General features: G+C 40.8%; 1 protein-coding gene across 2 annotated transcripts in view; it reads right to left on the minus strand.

The window, feature by feature from the left end:
- Positions 1-22075, minus strand: part of PRMT3 (protein arginine methyltransferase 3) — a 101938-nt gene extending 79863 nt beyond the window's left edge. Inside the window, exons 1-6 of one of the 2 annotated variants that reach the window (XM_026651390.2) lie at positions 21975-22075; positions 18264-18313; positions 16614-16716; positions 13816-13969; positions 8276-8420; positions 2375-2440 (exon numbers count right to left, since the gene is read on the minus strand). In XM_026651390.2, the coding sequence (XP_026507175.1) occupies positions 2375-2440; positions 8276-8420; positions 13816-13969; positions 16614-16716; positions 18264-18313; positions 21975-21990 (534 nt within the window). In that variant the 5' untranslated portion in view covers positions 21991-22075. The remainder of the gene's footprint in view (positions 1-2374; positions 2441-8275; positions 8421-13815; positions 13970-16613; positions 16717-18263; positions 18314-21974) is intronic. The other variant, XM_026651389.1, reaches the window with a different exon arrangement.
- Between the last annotated feature and the right edge of the window lie 202 nt (positions 22076-22277).

Genomic DNA, 22277 nt, shown 5'->3' on the forward strand with positions numbered 1-22277 from the left:
GGCCTCTCACCAGATACCTGGAGCAGCTGGGCTGGTGATTTGACAGCACTGCAGCATATTATAGCACTGTAGCTACTGAATTCTGAGTATCCTCTGCAGTTACTTTCCGGGAAGCACGATTTCATACTAACAGAAAAGTGAATTACTTTGGATTCGGGAAAGAAGCGGTTAGCTATCCAGTCAATTAAATCTATTCCCTCAACGGACGACAATCTTATGAAGAGCTAAATTATGAACTCATGAACAGAAACCCCACGGAGTGTCACAGATGTCTCCCTCAAAAGACATGCGGTGTACCTACAAAAATCTTAGGCAAAGCAACTTCTTTGTTCCAGACAATCTCACCCTTTAAAAAAACAGAAAAACAACAACAAAAAACAGATGTCTCAGTTATAAAGTGGATCAAAGTTCCTTTTCTGGGGACAAATCAGCCTCAAGTGGTTAAAATCTGATAATTCTAGGTTGAGAGGCAGCAAGCAGTAATTTCCTGAGCCACATACTGATAGAGGCATCATTTATTCTGGACATTACAGAACAGGCCAGTTGATTTTCTAAATTAATGCATCACCAGTGCACTTAACTGCCCTCCTAACTTCTGCATTTTTGATGACCTAGTTTTGGACTAAAAAGCAAGTGAAATTTTCTGAGCTCTCTGAAAATACACAGCTGACCTTTCAGACAGACAGGTTCAACCCTAAGCACCACAATTTCCTTCCTTCCAATACTGCTATATTTGAATATTCATCCTACTCTGATTATTATAGCCAACAGACTTGAAACTGAACAAAATAGAAGTTCAAGAGGCTGTTTGGTTAATACAGTTCCCAGCTTGGAACTCCACAACCTTAATGGCCTAGTAAGATACTTTGCTTTCAGGAAATATTTTGCACGTAGATGAAGAAAAATATTCAAGCAATTCTTAACAAGAAAGATTGCTGCTGGAGAGAGGAGGGCACAGGGAGTGTTTCTTTAACAGGTTGGGCATAAAACCTAGACACATGGTTTTGAAGAAAATTCAAGATGTGGCTTTCACCAGACCAATATCGTATCTCAGCACCAGCATTTGAGCTTTGGCCAGAATGAGATGCAAGCAAATGTGGTAGTTTTCTCCTGGATGCTATGGCAGTAGTGGAACACTGCTAGAGTATCCTTTTCTTAAGTCTCGCCCAGTCCATTTTCACACACTGAGAAGGGTTCAGATGCAGTTAGATACAATAAAAATTTGTTTTGTGCAGGAAGTTGCGCTGTAAGAGGCTTGATTCATCAATGTTGGTTCCACAGACTCGTTCTTAAGCCTAACAGGAGGTTACTAACAGGAGTGAGGCTTATTCTATTTGAAATCCACCAGTAGGACTGCAGCTGCCAGCCACCAAAAAGGGAGAGAAGAAATTAGGCGGTTGAGCAGCAAACCCATGGAGAAGAGAACCAGAGGGCAAGAAAGTATGTAGAAGGTGAGAAGAGGGGGAAGAGAGACAGAACCGTGTGCAGGAAAGCAGGGGAAGATTGACTGGTTTCACAAAGGACCGTTAAGGAAGAACAACTCTTTATTCTGATGCCTTGTGGTAGTACTATCACTTAAAAAAAAACCTTCATCCTGCAAGTATAAGAATTAAGAGGGAAATAGGGGAGGCAGAGAAGAGAAATTCTTATTCAATAAGAAATACCTATAGCACCTAATGCTTCTCTTTCTTTAACTATCAGTTTAAATCTATGAAAAGGTAAGAGAAACTATTGCAGATGGCCTGTAAATAGATCTTAAAGAATGGTAAGCATTAGAAATAGCCAAAATGCCTTGCAGAAAAACAGAAGTTAAATAGCCTGGGTAACAATTGAGGACAAAAAGTTATCTAGCAAAGACAACATAAACCAATAATAAACGAATGATTAATCCTGGGCCCCATTTCATTTAATTCCTAATCGGACCAAGAAATGTTGTTATGAATTAGGTTGAGTTAGATAAATTAATTAGATTTGAACCCTTTCCCAATACCAATTGCACTGGGACCTCTACAATGCCAGATGTAGGTTAAAATTTCACTTGAATTGCTGTAAATAGAGTCTGTCTAAAATAGATTCTGCTTAAAATACTGGACAAGAAAGGTTTACCTTAGCCATGCCATCATAATTAATGAACACTCCAAGACAGCATACAGCACAATGACAACACTGATCAGCATTTCCGTTATCAGCAGTCTGCACCCTCCAGCAGTTGAATAACACTCTTCCACGTAATAAAGCCAGAGTACATTAAATCAAATCCTGTCAGTGATACTCCATCCCCAGAGCAGGGAGATATCCAAACCAAAGAGGGTTCTACTGCATGAGAGAATCACGGACTGCAGAAATATTACAGCTTCTGAGATGTTTCGCTTACCTTGCCCTTGAAGATGTGTTGGTTTTTGTATATGAAGTCACGATAGCTTTCAGTACGCACTTTATCCTATAAATTAAGTATAAACAGAGTGCACACAGTTATGTACATGTGACTGTCTGAAGATGTTGGAGCAATCTTTTTTAAAGAAAATATTGACTAATTAACCCTTTGCTGCTCTACATATTAAAAAGCCACAGGGACACAACCACCAGTGTAATTTCAGGATTTCCCATGCAATGATTCTTCATAATGTACATTGTTTATGAAGCAAAGACAACTTGGGCTGCTACAAACTGTGACAGGCAGTAACAAAAGCATCCACATTCTATATAATATATATAGTTCTAATTCATACTATCAAAATCTGGAAGTAAGCAGCTACTTGTGATTTTTGTTCTGATTTCAAGTGTTTGAATGAGCTTCACATTTTAAAGTGTCTGTTTTATACTTATTCCCTACCCCTCGCAGCAGCACTGATACCTAAAAGGTAATACTTGATCAACATAATCAGTCATCTACCTGAGGCCTGACATCTGGGGCATGAACGCATGTAGTGAAATTATTATACATTGAAACCAAACTGATTGCATAACCCAAACTTCTTGTTTTGTTTTAAAGAAGCTATTGATCAGTTCCTGATACCAGATTACCCCGTTTCACTTCTGGAAGCATATTTAACTGCCAACACATAGAAACCTACAAACCGTAAGACAACAAATAAATCATTGGAGCCGCACAACACACTATGAAATACTAAGTTCAGAAGCAATGACCAAGCACTAACTCAACATCCCCCAAAGAGCTGGCAGGCTCTCAAGCACACATATTGGAATCATAGAATCATAGACTTTAAGGTCAGAAGGGACCATTATGATCGTCTAGTCTGACCTCCTGCACAACGCAGGCCACAGAATCTCACCCACCCACTCCTGTATCAAACCCCTAACCTATGTCTGAGCTACTGAAGTCCTTAAATCGTGGTTTAAAGACTTCAAGGTGCAGAGAATCCTCCAGCAAGTGACCCTTGCCTCACACTGCAGAGGAAGGTGAAAAACCCCCAGGGCCTCTGCCAATCTGCCCTGGAGGAAAATTCCTTCCAGACCCCAAATATCAGCTAAACCCTGAGCATGGGGGCAAGACTCACCAGCCAGCACCCAGGAAAGAATTCTCTGTTGTAACTCAGATCCCACCCCACCTAACATCCCATCACAGGCCATTGGGCATATTTACCGCTAATAGTCAAAGATCAATTAATTGCCAAAATTAGGCTATCACATCATACCATCCCCTCCATACACTTATCAAGCTTAGTCTTGAAGCCAGATATGTCTTTTGCCTCCACTGCTCCCCTTGGAAGGCTATTCCAGAACTTCACTCCTCTGATGGTTAGAAACCTTCATCTAATTTCAAGTCTAAACTTCCTGATGGCCAGTGTATATCCCTTTGTTCTTGTGTCCACATTAGTACTGAGCTTAAATAATTCCTCTCCCTCCCTGTTATTTATCCTTCTGATATATTTATAGAGAGCAATCATATCTCCCCTCAGCCTTCTTTTGGTTAGGTTAAATAAGCCAAGCTCTTTGAGTCTCCTTTCATAAGACAGGTTTTCCATTCCTCAGATCATCCTAATAGCCCTTCTCTGTAGCCTCTCCAGTTTGAATTCATCCTTCTTAAAACATAGGAGACCAGAACTGCACACAGTATTCCAGATGAGGTCTCACCAGTGCCTTGTATAATGGTACTAACACCTCCTTATATCTACTGGAAATACCTCGCCTGATGCATCCCAAGACCGCATTAGCTTTTTTCACGGCTATATCACATTGGCAGCTCATAGTCGTCCTGTGATCAACCAACACTCTGAGGTCCTTCTCCTCCTCTGTTACTTCCAACTGATGTGTCCCCAGCTTAACAAAAATTTTTGTTATTAATCCCTAAATGCATGACCTTGCACTTCTCACTATTAAATTCCATCCTATTACTATTACTCCAGTTTACAAGGTCATCCAGATCTTCCTATATGACATCCCAGTCCTTCTCTGTATTGGCAATACCTCCCAGCTTCGTGTCATCTGCAAACTTTATTAGCGCATTCCCACTTTTTGTGCCAAGATTGGTCCCAAAACCGATCCCTGAGGAACTCCACTAGTAACCTCCCTCCAGCCTGACAGTTCACCTTTCAGGATGACCCGTTGTAGTCTCCCCTTTAACCAGTTCCTTATCCTCCTTTCAATTTTCATATTGATTCCCCCTCTTTTCCAATTTAGCTAATAATTCCCCATGTGGAACCGTATCAAATGCCTTACTGAAATCGAGGTAAATTAGATCCACTGCGTTTCCTTTGTCTAAAAGATCTGTTACCTTCTCAAAGAAGGAGATCAGGTTGGTTTGGCACAATCTACCTTTTGTAAAACTATGTTGTATTTTGTCCCAATTACCATTGACCTCAGTGTCCTTAACTACTTTCTCCTTCAAAAATTTTTCCAAGACCTTGCATACTACAGATGTCAAACTAACAGGCCTGTAGTTACCTGGATCACTTTTTTTCCTTTCTTAAAAATAGGAACTATGTTAGCAATTCTCCAGTCATATGGTACGACCCCTGAGTTTACAGATTCATTAAAAATTCTTGCTAATTGGCTTGCAATTTCATGTACCAGTTCCTTTAATATTCTTGGATGAAAATTATCTGGGCCCCCCGATTTAGTCCCATTAAGCTGTTCGAGTTTGGCTTCTACCTCGGATGTGGTAATATCTACTTCCATATCCTCATTCCCATTTGTCATCCTACCATTATCCCTAAGCTCCTCATTAGCCTCATTAAAGATTGAGGCAAAGTATTGGTTTAGATATTGGGCCATGCCTAGATTATCCTTAACATCCACTCCATCCTCAGTGTTTAGCGGTCCCACTTCTTCTTTCTTTGTTTTCTTCTTATTTATATGGCTATAGAACCTTTTACTATTGGTTTTAATTCCCTTTGCAAGGTCCAACTCTACATGGCTTTTGGCCTCTCTCACTTTATCCCTACATGTTTTGACCTCAATAAGGTAGCTTTCCTTGCTGATCCCTCCCATCTTCCACTCCTTGTAGGCTTTCTGCTTTTTCTTAATCACCTCTCTGAGATAACTGTAGTGGATTAGTATGTGAGCTGGCAGAGTAGCTCAACTTACCAGCAAGCTAATACTGCACCTCTTTATATGCATAGGCACTCAAATGGACAGTAAGACATCTGTTTTAGAGTCCCTGTTGCAATAGCCAGAGACTCAAGAGTAAATGCAAAGGAAATTAAAAAGCCATGATTATAACTATTTATGATTCTGGCTTGGACAGTCTAAAAAAAATACTGTGCTGAAGAGCTGAACCTGAGTGCATGCATACAAAGTTCGTACTGCACCACTAGATGACAAAAGATCAAGAATTTAATATTATGAAAGATAAAAGAATAATTTCTCTATCTGCCAAGACAGTTTATTTTTTTTTAGACGAGCAAAATAAAGTTACTTAACTTTTTTTTAGAGTAAAGCATAAGCATGCAAACTTTTGTTAAAAACTTTAGATTCCCGTGAGCTCCATTTTAATTTAAGGTAAGTCAGTTCTTCACACACAGACACACACACACACACAAAATATATATTTGAAAAAAAATATATTACAAAAATGGGATAGTTAAATAAAATGTTGAAAGAATCACAGCTTTGCATTGTTTTGATAAAACTGTGAATTATAAAAACTTTCGTTAGGATCATCTAAAATTAAATCAGTTTGTTATGAGGGCAGATTCTAAGGAGTTAGGATTTTTTTATGCTCTCAGCAGCACTGAAATACTAGATTTGCTGAAACCACAAAAAATTCAAAAGGTTCAGCATCAATCGAGAAAGCAGTCAGCTGGAAAGCTTTCAGCCTCACCTATCACACTGCCTCAGCTTAATCAATAGAATTCCAACTGCTGTCTTTACTACATGCACTGCTGCTTCAATGAACTTCAGTCATTCATTTTGGGTCTCTATTCATCAATTCCTTCTCTCCTCCCACCCAACCTTTCAGTACAACAACCTGAAAAATAAGTAAGTTATTATCAGACACTCCTCAAGCAATTTTTAAATAAAGTACCAATCCTCCTGTCTTCTGAAATACTATGGGAGGGGACAGCATAAACAACACTGACCTGCCAGGGCCAAGTTAGAGAACAAAAAACATGAGCAAGTTTTGTGTGCATGGTTCTTAGTTTTGTTTTTTGTTTTGTTTATTTTAAACCAATAAAACATGTTAGAATCACAAATAAATTTAGGATTAATTTAACAAAGTTTGCTGTCACTTCGATTTAATGAGCCAATATTTTTAATGTAAAAAACCTCAATAATAAAAACAAGCAAAAAAATGTTTGTATGTGTTGGATAGGCATTTGGAGCTAAAAACTAGGCATATACACAAGAACTTACACATGCCATAACTCAGGTATTTTCCACATTTTATTGGGCAGAAAACAGCTGTTACTGAAGGGATTTTAACATCACAAAAGTTTCCTGAAGCCAGTGAAATAGAAAGATTTATCACAAACTACAAAACTATCAATTATTTAGAGGTTCAGGATCTTTTAGATTAGCTCCAAAGCAAGGTACTATGAACTGTTAGTATAGACAAAATGGTTTTACCCCCGTCTGACAAAGTAATTTAGAGCTTATGATTTCAGATTATCTGTGTGACTGACTTAAAAAAAACAAAAAAAACAAAAAAAACAACCACCACCACCTTTGGCCCCATATTTAAAAAAGTCATTGTGTTAGTCTGCCAGACATACAGTGCTGAGGTAAATCTGAACGTTTCCAAGTTCTGCACATACCTGTTCACCACTATGCTTTTCATTTTGGAAAGCGCATTACTTTCTGTATCCACAGATACCTGTGCCACAAAAGCATTTCTGCAAGAATGCTCCATAAAAACACATTGGCTGCTCAATGCTGTTCAAATGTACCATAAAACAAACGCAGAGGAATTTTCCAAGGCTAGGACCCGTAAATGTTTCAGAAAGCAGGAAGCCTAAATCTGCTACCTATGCTATACATATTTTAGTTGATTTTGTTTAGATACCCATGTTCTTTCTTTATTATGAAATTGCAAAATTGCTTTATGATATTTCAGAGCAACAAATTCCTGTCCTTGTACACTACATAATATTCTTTTTTCAGAGAAGAGGTACTAAAGATTTTGGGTTAAAATAAAGTTAAACTTATAAAATCAAGTTAACACTCAGGATGAAAGGATTTTGTTTGTTTTTTGAAAAGTTCTGGACATTCTCTTAAATATATTTTCCATTTTTAAATACTTTACTATTTAGACAACCCTAGTAATTGTTCAATGTAATGCTTATCAATATACTAAATGGAGTTCAAATAATTTCTGAATAACTACATAAATTGGCAGACATAGCATTTAAAGTTTTAGTGTGTTTTTTTGTTTGCTAAATTTTCATCTAAAGAGCAGAATAAAAAATGAAAGACATTTACTGTTTATATCGTATAGTAGTGTATAGAATTCATCCACATTTCTACAGCAAAAGAAACAAAAGCGGCAAGAACAGATTATGTTATAGATATTGAGAGATGAATATTTTCTTACTAGCAATCAAGTATACCTGTAAGCTCAATATACTTTTATTAAATTTCTCGTGTTTCTGGTAGTCAAGAATGTATACAACAGGGATCTAGATACAATGGCAGCTGAAAATACAAGCTCTTTTTTTGTGATTCTTTCACTCTCGCTCCCAGGATAAACTATTAAGCACCGAAAGGGTTAAAAATGCAGCTACTCTGCAGTGTATATTTACAGGCACGTAGCTTTATTTCATCCCATTTTTCCTTCCTAGTTATGAGTAAGATGCATTTGTGCTGACTTTCTAACCTTTAGCATCTCTTCGTGTATCCCATAATGCCCATATGAACTGAAGTAAACGCCATCCTCATCGTCCCGGAGTTCCGCAATGGCGCCAGATGACGACGAGTTGCTTCTGACATCTGCGTTCATCACAAAATCCTGTGCAAATTGTCTGTAATCAATTTGAAACATACCCTTGAGACATGTTTACGGGACTATGAAAAGGGGGGGGGGGGGGGGAGAAAAGAGCTGAGAGGAGATAAGGAATACAGACTGCAGAGGGCCTTTTACAACACCAAAACTCCATTATGGCTTAACCGTGCTGAAACTCCCCCTGCTGGCTTCGAGAAGAAGCTACTGCATGATTTGCTATTTTCTCTGCATTTTTTAACACCAGCATTTCTTCCGCGTTTTAGACACTAAATTCCAGCAGTGTGAAGTTTGCAGTGTTTCATTTATCTGCCTGCTATCCCTGCACCCTCCATCTATTTTGGAAAAGCATCCCAATTACAACCCACCTGATTTAGATTATTAGAGGTTTTGTTTTTTTTTTTTTTAAGAGGGAAATTCCCATTTTGCAAGCTGTTTCTATGGTAACAGTACGTCAGAAGTCAAAATACAGAATGAGAAACATGACAGACCATATTATCTAGAGATGTGGTTCAATATCATGACACCTATAAAAACTACTCTAAAACACACCTACGTTAGTGATTTATGGAAGGTTTAGTATATTAACAACCAACAAAATTTTTAAAAAAAGAAAACCAGGCAGGATTGATACAAATAATGATTTTAAAAGATATTTTAATGCAAGTTGATTTATTTTAATGGTAAAAGATTTTTTTTTTCTTTTTGTGTTGCTAGTTCTCCACTTATTTCCCCTTTTATAGTCTTAACTTGCTAAAGAGGATATTTTGTTCGTTGTTTCTTGTTGATGTCTTGTTTCTTCCACGAGAATTTAGTTTTCTCAACTAAGGAGGTTGCCACTGAAAATATTCCTCTATGCTAAAAAAGATAAGACCATGGCCTCACAGTAAGAATACTATAAACTCAAACACAAAACTTATAAGTAAACAGCTTGTGCTATATTTGCAGCCAACAGCATCTTCAGATATTATGAATTCCCACAAGTCAAGCAAACAGAAGTGCTTCAAACCAGCCTACACTCCTCAATCAGAGTCTACAGTTTGAAGTCAACGGGACTTGTGCTATTAACTGATTTAGATGTAGGATTTCGAAAAGCACTTAGGTGCCTAAATATAGTCTTAGTAGCCTAACTTTATTTTGAAAATTTTGGCTTGTTTGTACAAAAGATTTCAGAATAATGTTATTAGTTTATTGGAAATGTAGTCACAGAAAAATTTGTTCCCGATGAAAAGTAAGTAAACATTTTATGCCACTAAGAGAAAAGTTTTTAACGAAATACAATTTTAGCCCGACACTGCAAATGCTTAATTTTACACATGAGTAGGACCACTATTCATGTGAGCAAAGTTACATACCTGCTCAGTGTGTGGAGGAGCAGGGCAATATTTTGTTTTCTCCTATTGCAGTTTTGTACATTTCAACTAAGAATCTTTCAATAGCAGAATTTAAAAAACAGAATTTAGTTTTGTTCATATAAATTTTAGTTTAAAGTTGCAATAATACATATTTTCAAAATTTGTTTTATAAAAAGTCTCAATCTGGATTAAAAAAAAGTAGTTTTTTCTTTTTTGTTAAATGAGATCATTTTTTAAAGTCACCCTGCCCCGATGCCAGGGTTATGATTTTCAATCAATTCAACTGTAAGGAAACTCTAGATCTAAACTCCCAATAGAATGAATTTTAAGACCGTCAAGAAAGATCATGAGAAATACCAACAACAACAACAACAAAAGGGTTGCCATTCAATTGGACACTGATGATAAATTCAAGATAAATGTGACATATCTTTAAATTTGTAAACTGTGTCAAATGTTGTAGGTTGCAACATAGTTATGTTTAGAAAACATGGTTACTTTTGCCACCAGTTAATCAAAAGATTGTTACTGTTAACCTCCAACCACATACAACTGCACTCTCAACTTGTCAGCTCAAACTAATCATCATTAGAACATGACTGTTTGGACTGGCAACCTTTAAGGAAAACCCAGGTGCAGCAAGAAATGTTTGTGATTCACTAGGTGACTGTCCTCCCACTAATTGCTGGAGACAGCTTTTAATAATTTTAGAAGCCTCTGTGCTCAGATGAGATGTAAAAGTGAAGTCTTGAACATGTGGTCATTTAAACTTCTAAAGCATTTTTCATAACTGTAGAGATGTTAACCCTGACATACTGATTAGGAAGTTGTAGATATCTACCCTTAGCTTAACAAAAATAAGAGAAGACGGGTTTGTAAGTTACTAAAATTTTAATGGCACCAGAAGAAAATCATAGAACACAAACCGTGATTTAAAAATGTAATCCTGGCTCAAGAAGAGACTTCCACTTTGTAAAGATCACGCTGATATCCCATGAAAGTACTAGCTTATTACGGGGTCTCAAACGCAGCATGCTCTTTATAAGTGTAATTACTAGGTTCTGAACAAGAATAAGTTTGTATTCCACATGTTTGTGTAGTACACAGAACTGTAATTCTGTAACTTGAAAGCATATGGTGGACTCAAACATCTCACATTATGTAACATGTAAGACTTCTTTATACGAGAGAGATTCCAGAGGACTGGCAAAGGGCAAATATAGTGCCCATCTATACAGAAAAGAGAAATAAAGACAATGAGGACAATTACAGAATAGTCAGCTTAACTTCATTACCCAGAACATCAAAACATTTACAATGGAGATACACAGTAAAGCACAAATAAAGCCACAGAACAGGACTGAAGTGGATGTCAAAGCCATGACAAGCCATTCAAAAACCTAGAAGATAATAAGGTGATAAATAACAGTCAGCAGGGATTTGTCAAGAACAAATCGTGTCAAACCAACCTAATAGCTTTCTCTGACAGCAGAAGAACCCTTGTGGATGGGGGGGGAAGTGGTAGATGTGCTACAGCTTGACTTTAGTAAGGCTTTTGATACTGTCTTGCATGACCCTCTCATAAACAAACTAGGGAAATACAACCTAGATGGAGCTACTATAAGGTGGGTGCATAACTGGTTGGAAAACTGTTCCCACAGAGCAGTTATCAGTGGTTTACAGTCAAGCTGGAAGGGCATAACAAGTGGGATCTTGCAGGGATCAGTTCTGGATCTGGTTCTCGTCAATATTTTCATCAATGATTTAGGTCAGGGGTGGGTAAACTACGGCCCATGGGCCGGATTGGGACCACCAGCCGTTTTAAGCTGGCCTTCGAGCTCCCGCTGGGGGGTGCGGGATCTGGGGCTTGCCCCGCTCCGGCACTCCAGCTGGAGAGCAGGGTCGGGAACCGCTCCACATAGTTCTCGGAAGACATGGCATGTCCCCCCTCTGGCTCCTATGTGCACCAATGGCCCCGCTCCAATGGTCCCCTCTGGTGCTCCAATGGGAGCTGCAGGGGCAGTGCCTGCGGACGCGGCAGCACACAGAGCTGCCTGGCCGTGCCTTCGCGTAGGAGACGGAGGAGGGACATGCCACTGTTTCCGGGAGCTGCTTGAGGTAAGCGCCGCCCAGAGCCTGCATGCCTGACCCTCAACCCCGCCCTCCAAACCCCTGCCCTAGCCCTGATCCCCCTCCCGCCCTCCAAACCCCTCGATCCCAGCCCAGAGCATCCTCCTGCACCACAAACCGTTCATCCCCAGCCCCACCCCAGAGCCCGCACCCCCAACTGAAGCCTGCACCCCTTCCCACACCTCAACCCCCAGCCCCAGCCCAGATCCCCCTCCTGCACCCTGAACTCCTCATTTCTGGCTCCATCCCAGTGCTTGCACCCCCCTCCCACACCCTAACCCCAATTTTGTGAGCCTTTATGGCCTGCCATACAATTTCTATTCCCAGATGTGGCCCTCGAACCAAAAAGTTTGCCCACCCCTGATTTAGGTAATGGCACAGAGAGTACACTTATAAAGTTTGTGGACGATACCAAGCTGGGCGGGGTTTCAAGTGCTTTGGAGGATAGGATTAAAACTCAAAATGACCTGGACAAACTGGAGAAATGATCCAAAGTAAACAGGATGAAATTCAGTAAGGGCAAATGCAAAGTACTCCCCTTAGGAAGGAACAATTAGCTGCGGGCACACAAAATGGGAAATGACTGTGTAAGGAGTACCGCAGAAAGGGATCTGGGGGTCATCGTGAATCACAAGCTAAATAAGAGTCAAGAGTGTAACACTGTTGCGGAAAAAAAAAAAAAAAAAAAAAAGCAGCGAACGTCATCCTGGGATGTATTAGCAGGAGTGTCGTAAGCAAGACATGAGAAGTAATTCTTCCGCTCTACTCTGCACTGATGAGGCCTCAACTGGATTATTGTGTCCAGTTCTGAGCACCACATTTCAGGTAAGATGTGGGCAAATTGGAGAAAGTCCAGAGAAGAGAAACAAAAATGATAAAAGGTCTAGAAAACATGACCTATGAGAAAAGATGGAAAAAAACTGGTTTTGTTTAGTCAGGAGAAGAGAAGACAGAGGGGACATGATAACAGTTTCAAGTACATAAAAGGTTGTTACAAGGAGGAGTATAGGACAAGAAGTAATGGGCTTAAATTGCAGCAAGGGCAGTTTAGGCTGGACATTAGGAAAAACTTCCTAACAGTCAAGGTGCTTAAGCACTGGAATAAATTGCCTAGGGGGTTGTGGAAACTCCATCACTGGGGATTTTTTAAGAGTAGATTAGACAAACACCTGTCAGGGATGGTCTAAATAATACTTAGTCCTGCCATGAGAGCTGGGGACTGGACTAGATGACCTCTCGAGGTTCCTTCCAGTCCTGGGATTCTAACTGCACCTGCCAATAGGCAGCAACCATAACTTCCTAAATAAAGGTGATTCGAGGTACATTAATACTTCATCTTTCCAATGCTGTTGATTGCATCAACTGGAGTGGCTGCAGTTGTCCTCTTGAACTAACAGTTTGGCAGGATTTCATAAATGCCAGGAGACACCAAAGTCTGAAATGCCCTCATATTTATGCAGTTGCACCAGCACCAATGACATATTGCAAAACTTCATGATTTAAAATTAACATGCACAACAAAGTTAAGATCAACTGAAATAGTCTTGCTAGTACTCCCTAGATTTGAGTTTGGGGATAAGGGAGCAGTGGAAGGAAAGAACTTTTCAATGGGAATTCCTCAACACCAGAATTTGATGGCTGGGAGAGGGGAAGGGGAAGAAATCTGTTTCATGGGTCAGGAGTTTTGTCTAGGCATATAGTCAATTTAGTTGTGCTTCAACTTGCAATATTTTTAAAAACACCACAATCAACACTATTTGCAAACAGAGGCAAAACACACACAAAAGACTAATGCCCTCTTGGTGCTAACTTAAATTTGAATTCTGCAGCTTGAGTTTCTACTGACGGCTAATATTACCTGCACACATTTCTGTCTACCATCCAGAACACTGCCAAGTGTTTCAGAAAAAGCTTCAATCAAAAACATCTTACCTCATTTTCTGAAGATCTTCTTGTGCTCTGGCTAATGCTGTTTCTGCAAGCTTTGCTCTGTGTTCTGTACATTTCAACTGTTCGAGGATCGCTGTGTTATCACTTAATCCATTGGGGTCTGAGATGTTTGTAGAAGCATAAAGATCCTCTATGTCTAATGAAATAGAACAACAAATGTTATCAACTCGTCAACTGACAGCATTACCTAATTACAGATTGTGTGTGTGTGTGTAGAAAGGAAGAGCCTGATGCTGCTACCTTCATTCACTAAATAGTATCTTATTCCACAAGTATCTTCACGGATAGGACTACCGGCAGAGCAAGATAATACTTAACATAAATGAGCAGGGAGGAGGTAGGCCCTTAACACCAGTACCCAAAAAACACCCTACCTTTCAAATGTGTCTGAATACTAGTCTTCATGACTTAACAAATCAGACTTTCCCTGTAGCTGAAGCCAATAAAGGTGATACACCTTGCTTTACCAATTACCTTAGCCGAGAGCTAGAAGGGCTATTAACTCAAAAAATAAGTTGCTCTACAAGATGAAGGCTTTCATAACTAGCATGTGACAAAGAATATATTCACAGCCCTTCGAACTCATCCCTCAGGACTGTTGTGGTGCTTAATAAAAATGTGTGAGATGCTTTGAGATCGATAGGTAAGTAGAATTCATTATTATTAAAATAGTGCCTTGGCCTCAAAACATAGGTCTAACCTTGCACCCACTGAACACAGCAGACATAACTACCACTGGATGTCAACAGTGCAGGATTAGGCCCCACCACACTTGGGAGATGGGGTTATCGTAATTGAGTCTCTTGCATGGTAGAACACATGGATCCTCTGGCTTGTCTTCCCTGGACTAGCCAGAAGCACTGCAGAGAAAATGAGCTTGGATTTAGGAACCAAATACACCTTTGCTTTGATCTAACGGAGCTATGCTTTTCTGGGGGGATTGCACAAAACCAACAAGAGCTATGGCAACAGAACTTCTAGAACCAGTGGCACTGGAACACTTTTTACAGTGCAGGTACTGAAAGCCAGTGGTCCCCAAAAATTTTTACTTCACACATCCCCTTTACCCCATCCATGCCCTCTCTCCCCATAGCTGGGGCCAGGACCGGGCCATGGCTCCAGGAGGACAGGGGTGGGAGAAGACGTGGACGGGGCAAAGGGACTGAGGCTGGGACCACAGCTGGGGGTGGACGCTGGGACCCCAGGGCACGGTGCCAGGAGCAGAGCCCCGGGCGCAGGGCCGGTAGCAGATGGGACCCGGACACAGGGCCAGGACCCCGCACAAAACCTGGGGGTCCAGCAGCACCCCCCGAATCCCAAGTTCCCATGCCTATGTCTAGAACTGGTTAGGGTCATGGAGGATGGGGGAAATAATGCTTCCACACCACTCAGAACAGGAAACAAAATCAGTATCCCTACCCTAAAGGCAGTCCCCAACATGAGCGTCAGGAGGAGGATGCAGGGCAGAAAACTACCGAGAGGGAGGGAGAAGGAGAGGGAGCAAGCACAAGCATGGAACATGTTAGAAACCATCAAAACATTTACAATGGAGCTACACAGTAAAGCACAAATAAAGCCACAGAACAGGACTGAAGTGGATGTCAAAGCCATGACAAGCCATTGGTAAAACAGTCCTGAAGCACAGGACATTGCTCCTGAAGTCCTGGAGAGAGCCTTCTTATTTAGATTTTGTCAAGCAGCTTGGAAGTTACTTCAGTGGATCAACAGCAAAATCATGGCTTCCTCTAGATACAGTTTGGATGTTCTAAAAAAAATGAACTAGAGATATATAGAGAGAATAATGTCTAGTAACAGGAATAATTGGATTTAAAAATCATACCCCTGCTCGTAGGTCAATACTCATTTTACCCAATAGATAAAAGTGAGAGACACGTTTACAGCATGATTTTCTGAAGTGATGAGCACCTCTAACTCCTAATAACATCAAATGGAGCTGTGAGTACACAGCAGCTCTGGAAATCTGGCCTTTGGCAACTTGCTCAAGTATCACATTGCAAGTCAGTGGTATATTCAGAAAAATCCCAAACTATCAGTTGGTTAGGAAAGGGAAACAATCCCCTATTCCCTATCTTGTGTGCTACTGCAATACAGAAAGTTCTAATTAGGACAGGGTGCCCCTTGTGCTAGGTAGTGTACAAACGCAGGAGGACACGGTCCCTGCCCTAAAAAAACCTTACAATTTAAATGAAGGAAAGATGCACCAAGTGAGTGACAAAATAGTATTGGCAAAGGGGAGGAAGAATACAAGTAACACAGATATAAGTTGAGAGAGATAAACAAGTGATTTGTATAGGTCATCAGAACTCCGAGGTCGAAATACAACACTATAATGTATAATTTTGTTATATTATTGTATTTGTTGGGTACCTAATGAAAGACAACCAATATAAAAGGTGAAGTAGTTTTCAATGACACAGATTACTGCCTCTAATTTGTTTATTTGCATGTGTTGGGATTAAGTACCCAAATGGAATATTCAAAGATGTTTTGCTGCAGCATAAGAATGGAAATTCCATAAACATTTAGAGTTAAGTGTGACACTCCCTCCCCAATCTGTTCATACAACCTCTTATTTTTTTAATTGATACAAAATATTCATAGATCACTTCACTTGACCATTTTGGATAGTCCATTGCCCTGGGAAATGTAAATCTAGCCCATCTACATCTATATTGTCTCACGTAGGATGTACTAAATTAGGAAAGGGGCGAATTCACTTATTTTTCTAGCAAGGATATACTCTGCTTGAAAAGTCTTACCAAACTGAAGTAATAGATCATCTTCTAGCTCTGGTTTTAAGTACTCCTCTTCCTCCCAAGGCAGTGGGCTGCTGAGAGAATTCAAGTACTCTGCAGTTGGTTTCTAGACAAAAGTTAAATGAGCATGTGAAATAAGGTTCTTCAAAATCATAGGACCTTAGTTTAAAAAGTAAACTACAAGACATAATTACTTTAGTTTAACTTTTCTCCCATCATTAAAATCACCTGGGCTACGAGTGTCTAAACGACTTATTAAAATAACCTTGTAGGAAAAGCTGAGAGAGAAGCATTACTTGGCAACATGATGTAGAGCAGAGGTTCTCAACCTTTTTCTTTCTGAGGCCCCCCCCGCAACATGCTCCAGGCCCTACTTGTTCCACAACAACTGTTTTTCTGCATATAAAAGCCAGGGCTGGCATTAAGGGGTAGCAAGCAGGGCAACTGGCCAAGGCCCCATGCCACAGAGGGCCCCGCAAAGCTAAATTGCTCAGGCTTCGGCTTCAGCCCTAGCCCCAAGTGGCAGGGCTTGGGGGCTTCAGCCCCACATGGCAGGGGCTTTCTGCCCTGAGCACAGTGAGTCTAATACCGATTCTGCTTAAGGACACCCTGAGACCTGCCCACAGCCCCCCCCGGACCCCCCGGATACCTGGTTGAGAATTGCTGAAGTAGAGACAGGTACTCCTGGATTCTAAATCTGGCTCTGACAACAACTGTGACTTGGAGCAAGTCACTCAGAGCCCAGTTTTTACAAATGCTGAGCCTCACAGCTCTAATTAGTTGTATATGTTCAGCACATCTTGAGGGGAAAATCAGGCTCGAAACATCAGTTTCTCCATTTGCAACATTGCAACAATTACCTACCTCACAGGACTAATAGTAAGATGTAACTAACTAACAAGTCCATACAACCTGAAGATGAAAGCATGCCCGGGCATTACAGGTCTCAAAAATGCTAAGTTGTGTAAGACCCCATCCATGCTAAAACTAAAATGTATGAGGAGAAAGAGTTACAACACGTTAATAAGTTGTAGTGTTCACAGGGACATGAAGCAGCCCCTACTACACTACAGCTCTGAACCAGCTATCCTGACATCAGTAAAACAGAGACAAGGCCTGAAACAATCAAATTAGAAATGAGCAATACTTCCAATACTACTTAGAGTTCTCTCCTTTTGCACTTTCTACCCACCTTATGTAATCTAGTCTTAACTACCAGACAGTGATTCTGTACAGACCTGGATCTAGTGGCAAGGAAACCCCCTCCCTAAACTGAATGGAGCAGCAGCTGTTACTCCAGCTGGGGCCAGGCTGGTAGGTAAATTCCACTCATTTCGTCAAATCCCAATATGCAGCACAAACACATGAAGGCCAATTACTTGGACTTTATAGGAAACATTGCCCTGGAATGAATAAATCTTGTGTCTCAATTTTAAAATATTTTTAAATTTATTTAAGGTGGATTTTACAAACTAAAAACCACTTAAGCTGCTCAGAGATCTGCATAAATTCATTTATAAATTTTAAAACAATTTCCACAATTACTTATTTCTAGAGACTTAATGTAGGATTATTCCATTAAAAACAAACTCAAAATATTTGTTTTTCCCCATGCACAAAGTAAAAAATTAAAGTAATAAACTGTCCACTTACCTTCATTCTAACAAAGTTTATTAGCTTAATATATCCATAAAACTCAAGTGCTGCAAAAGAAAAAAAAGCTCATGTAACACTAAAAATCACATATTTGACATAGTGCGAACGTTAATTAGTTGTTCAATTGGCCAGTGTTCCCGGGATGCACACTATTATTCAGTGCAGTGTCCCTATCTTAATTTGCCATCTACATTGTTCTGATATTTTTCTTCAGGACTTAAGTGTCAGATCCTTTAATTCGGTCTTCAGTTTATATTTGCTACACACTAAAAACTGAACACATGTAAACATAGATTATCTAACAGGGAATTCTGTCACTTAGGCTTGGTCTACACTCACCCCCCAAATCGAACTAAGGTACGCAACTTCAGCTACGTGAATAACGTAGCTGAAGTTCGAAGTACCTTAGTTCGATCTTACCTCAGTCCACACGCGGCAGGCAGGCTCCCCCGTCGACTGCGCGGTACTCCTCTCGTCTACCTGGAGTACCGCAGTCGACGGCGAGCACTTCCTGGTTCGACTTATCGCGTCCAGACAAGACGCGATAAGTCGAACCCAGAACTTCGATTGCCAGCCGCCGAACTAGCGGCTGGGTGTAGACATACCCTTAGCAAACAGCTTTCCACCTGGCTTGCTGAGAAAGGCAGCAACATCCACAATAACATCAATAGTAAGACTCTTTGGCTAGAAACCTGAGTATAAATGCTGGTATTTTATCCCATGACAATTCTGATACACATTCTTTCTAATTATTGAATAAATTCTGTCAGCTAGGACTAATTTATGACAAACAATCCCTTAAACTGGCTATGTAGCACAGTAACAAAAGTGGTTTAAACATATCCCATATTCGCTATACAACGACAGCAACAGAACTATTCCATTCGGTTTCTATATTAATCCATCATTTACTCTAGTTCAAACCATGCTGCAGAGAAAGATGAAAGGCCTCTCCCCCACCCCTGTCTGTCAATCTGACCTGGGAGGAAATTCCTTCCCTACCTCAAATACAGCAATCAGTTAAGCCTTGAACATATGGGTAAAACCTACCAGACAGATACCTGGGAAATAATTCTCTGTCATAACTCAGAGCCCTCCCCTCGGGACGGCAGGGGTGCGTTGGCCCCTTCTGGGAGCGGCGTGGGGATGCGGTAGGCAGGGAGCCTGCCTTAGCCTCGCTGCGCCGCCGACCGGGAGCCGCCGGAGGTAAGTGCTGCCCAGCAGGAGGCAACACCCCAACCCCCAGTCCTGAGCTCCCTCCCAGGGCCAGCACCCCGAATTCCTTCCTGTACCCTGAACCCCAGCCCTGACCCCCCTCCCAGAGCCAGCACTCTGTACCTCCTCCTGAACCCCAACACTCTGCCACGGCCCAGAGCCCCCTCCTTCACCCAATCTCCCTCCCAGAGACCACACCCCGTATCCCCTCTTGCACCCCAACACTCTGCCCAGCCCAGAGCCCCCTCCTGCACCCAAACTCCCTCCCAGAGCTTACACCCCATTGCCTCCTCCTGCACCCCAACCCCCTGCCCCAGTCTCAGCTCAGAGCCCCCTCCCATAGTGCGAACCCCTCAGCCCCAGCCCAGAGCCCACCCCTCTCCCGAACCCGCTGCCCCATCCCCGTGAAAGTGAGTGAGGGCGGGGGAGAGCAAGTGACCTGGGGGGGTGGTGCAAATGGAGTGAATGGGGTAGTGCTTTGGGGAAGGGGCAGGGCCTCAGGGAAGAGGCGGGGTAGATCCTGGGTTACCCTTAAATTCAAAAAGTGATCTTGGGCATAAAAAGGTTGGAGACCACTGTTATATAATATTCCAGTCCTCCTCCATATGGGAGTTATCTCCCCACTTTGCGACAACCACAAATTTTATTAGGACACCCCCAATTTTTGGGCCAAGCTCATGAATTAAAAGTATAAAACTGGCCCCAGGACCAATCTTTGAGGAACTCTACGAGTACCTTCTCTCAAGCCTGACAGCTCACCTTTCAGCATGACCCATTGTAGTCTCCCCTTTACCCAGTTGCTTACCCGCCTTTTGATTCTCCTATTAATCCCTATCTTCTCCAATTTAACAATTATTTCCCATATGGAACTGTAGCAAATGCTTTACTGAAATCCAGGTAGATTACATCTATTGTATTTCCTTTGTCTAGAAAATCAACCTCATCTTTCTTTGAGAAGACAACTGGTTTGGAGCATCTACCTTTTGTAAAGGTTTGTTATATTTTACCCCAATTACCATTTATTTCTGTTTCCTTAACTACTCTCTTTCAAAGTTTGTTCTAAGACTTTGCATAGAATTGAGGTCAAACTAATGTGCCTGTAGTTTCCCAGATCACTTCCCCTGCCTCCCCTTCTTAAACATAGGTACTATATTTGCAATTCTGCAGTCAGGGCACGATCTCCAAGTTCAGAGATTCAATAAAAATCCTTGCTATTGGGGTTGCATGTGGTAGTTCCTTTATTATTGGATGGAGATTATCCAGGCTCCCTGATTTGGTCCCATTAAGCTGTTTGAGTTTGGCTTCCATCTCAGATGTAGTAATTTCTACTTCTATATCCTCATCCTCATTAGTCACCCTGCCACTGCCCCCCAAACTCCTGATTACTCTTCTTAAAAACTGAGGCAAAGTATGAGTATAGGTGTTGAGCCATACCTACAGTACTTTAATCTCCATCCCATCCTCCGTGCTTAGTGGTGTTTTCTTTTTATTTATATGGTTAAAGAATCTTTTACTATTGGTTTTAATTTCCTTTGTAAGATCCAATTCTGCTTGGCTTTTGGCAGTTATCACTCCCCACACACACCCCATACTTCCTGACCTTCAAGAGGTAGCTTTCCTGGCTGATCCACCCCTTTTTCGTTACTTGCAAGCTCTCTTAATAACCTGTTTGAGATCCTTGTCCATCCAGTTTCATCTGCAACCCTTGCCTGCATGCTAAGCAAAGTGGGGGTTGAGAAGGAATGTAGGGTTCTGAAAGTTTTAAGTTAAAGTTGCAGAAACTAATTCGAAGCCTCCTCCCTATTCTCTTCACATCCAATCCACATCCTACTCTCTCCCTAATAGATAATTTCTGAGATTTATCCTACACTACTTGTAGAACCATGACAGGGACCCTGGTTACAGCATGACTGCCCTGACACCATAAAGCAGTTCTATTCTGCAGTGTAAATAGGTCTTATTTAAAATTATCTAAACACCAATGTGTCAAAAAGATAACAGCCTTTTTAAGGCAACAGTAGAATTATAAATGTAGATGGGACTGCATCTGGTGAAAAACAGTTGAGGCATTTTCAGATCTTAGAATGCCCAAGTACAAACATGGCTGTTCAGTGTAGCAGGTATGAAAAAGCAGAAAGACCTAAGAAGGGAAGATGGCTCCTCGGTAGATGCGCTCAGCTATGTTAGCAGTAACTGTCAGACACTGTTCACACTTAACTGATTCTGTCTACAGTTTAGACAGAGCTTTACTGATAGATATAAAGGACAAAAAGTGCCCAACATGGAAATGTTGTGTAGGAATTTTATTAGGCTCAGTAGGGCATACATGGCCCAGACAGAAATGTGTTTTGTTTGCCGAGTCTTCAGAAAGAGGTTTTTGTTCTTTTTAAACGATTTTCCTTCCTTGATCCACAAAAAAATATATATATATATATATTTAAATAAAATGTCATTTCATGGCAAAGAGTTAAAAATTATCACAGAAGTACTTACCATGCTTATGGATCATGTTACTAATATTAAACTGATGCACCGATTTACAGTGGGAAAATGTATCTTCAGCAGAACTGAACAGCCTGCAGGTAAAAAGAGAGAGATGAATATACATTGAGTCAATAGTATTATAACACTAATTTAAATTTAGATTGTTTAGAGCGAGGTGTGACATACATGCAAGAGAACTAACCTATCCCATACTGCTGCTATAAATCATTTAAACAAACTTTTGCATTTTAGTACAGGAAGTATTAAGTGGTGCCTAAATATTTCTTACCTACCACAACAAAGCTGTGTAGC

Source organism: Terrapene carolina, unplaced genomic scaffold (genome assembly GCF_002925995.2).
Source record: "Terrapene carolina triunguis isolate 2854851 unplaced genomic scaffold, T_m_triunguis-2.0 Scaffold96, whole genome shotgun sequence".
Taxonomy (NCBI): domain Eukaryota; kingdom Metazoa; phylum Chordata; order Testudines; family Emydidae; genus Terrapene; species Terrapene triunguis.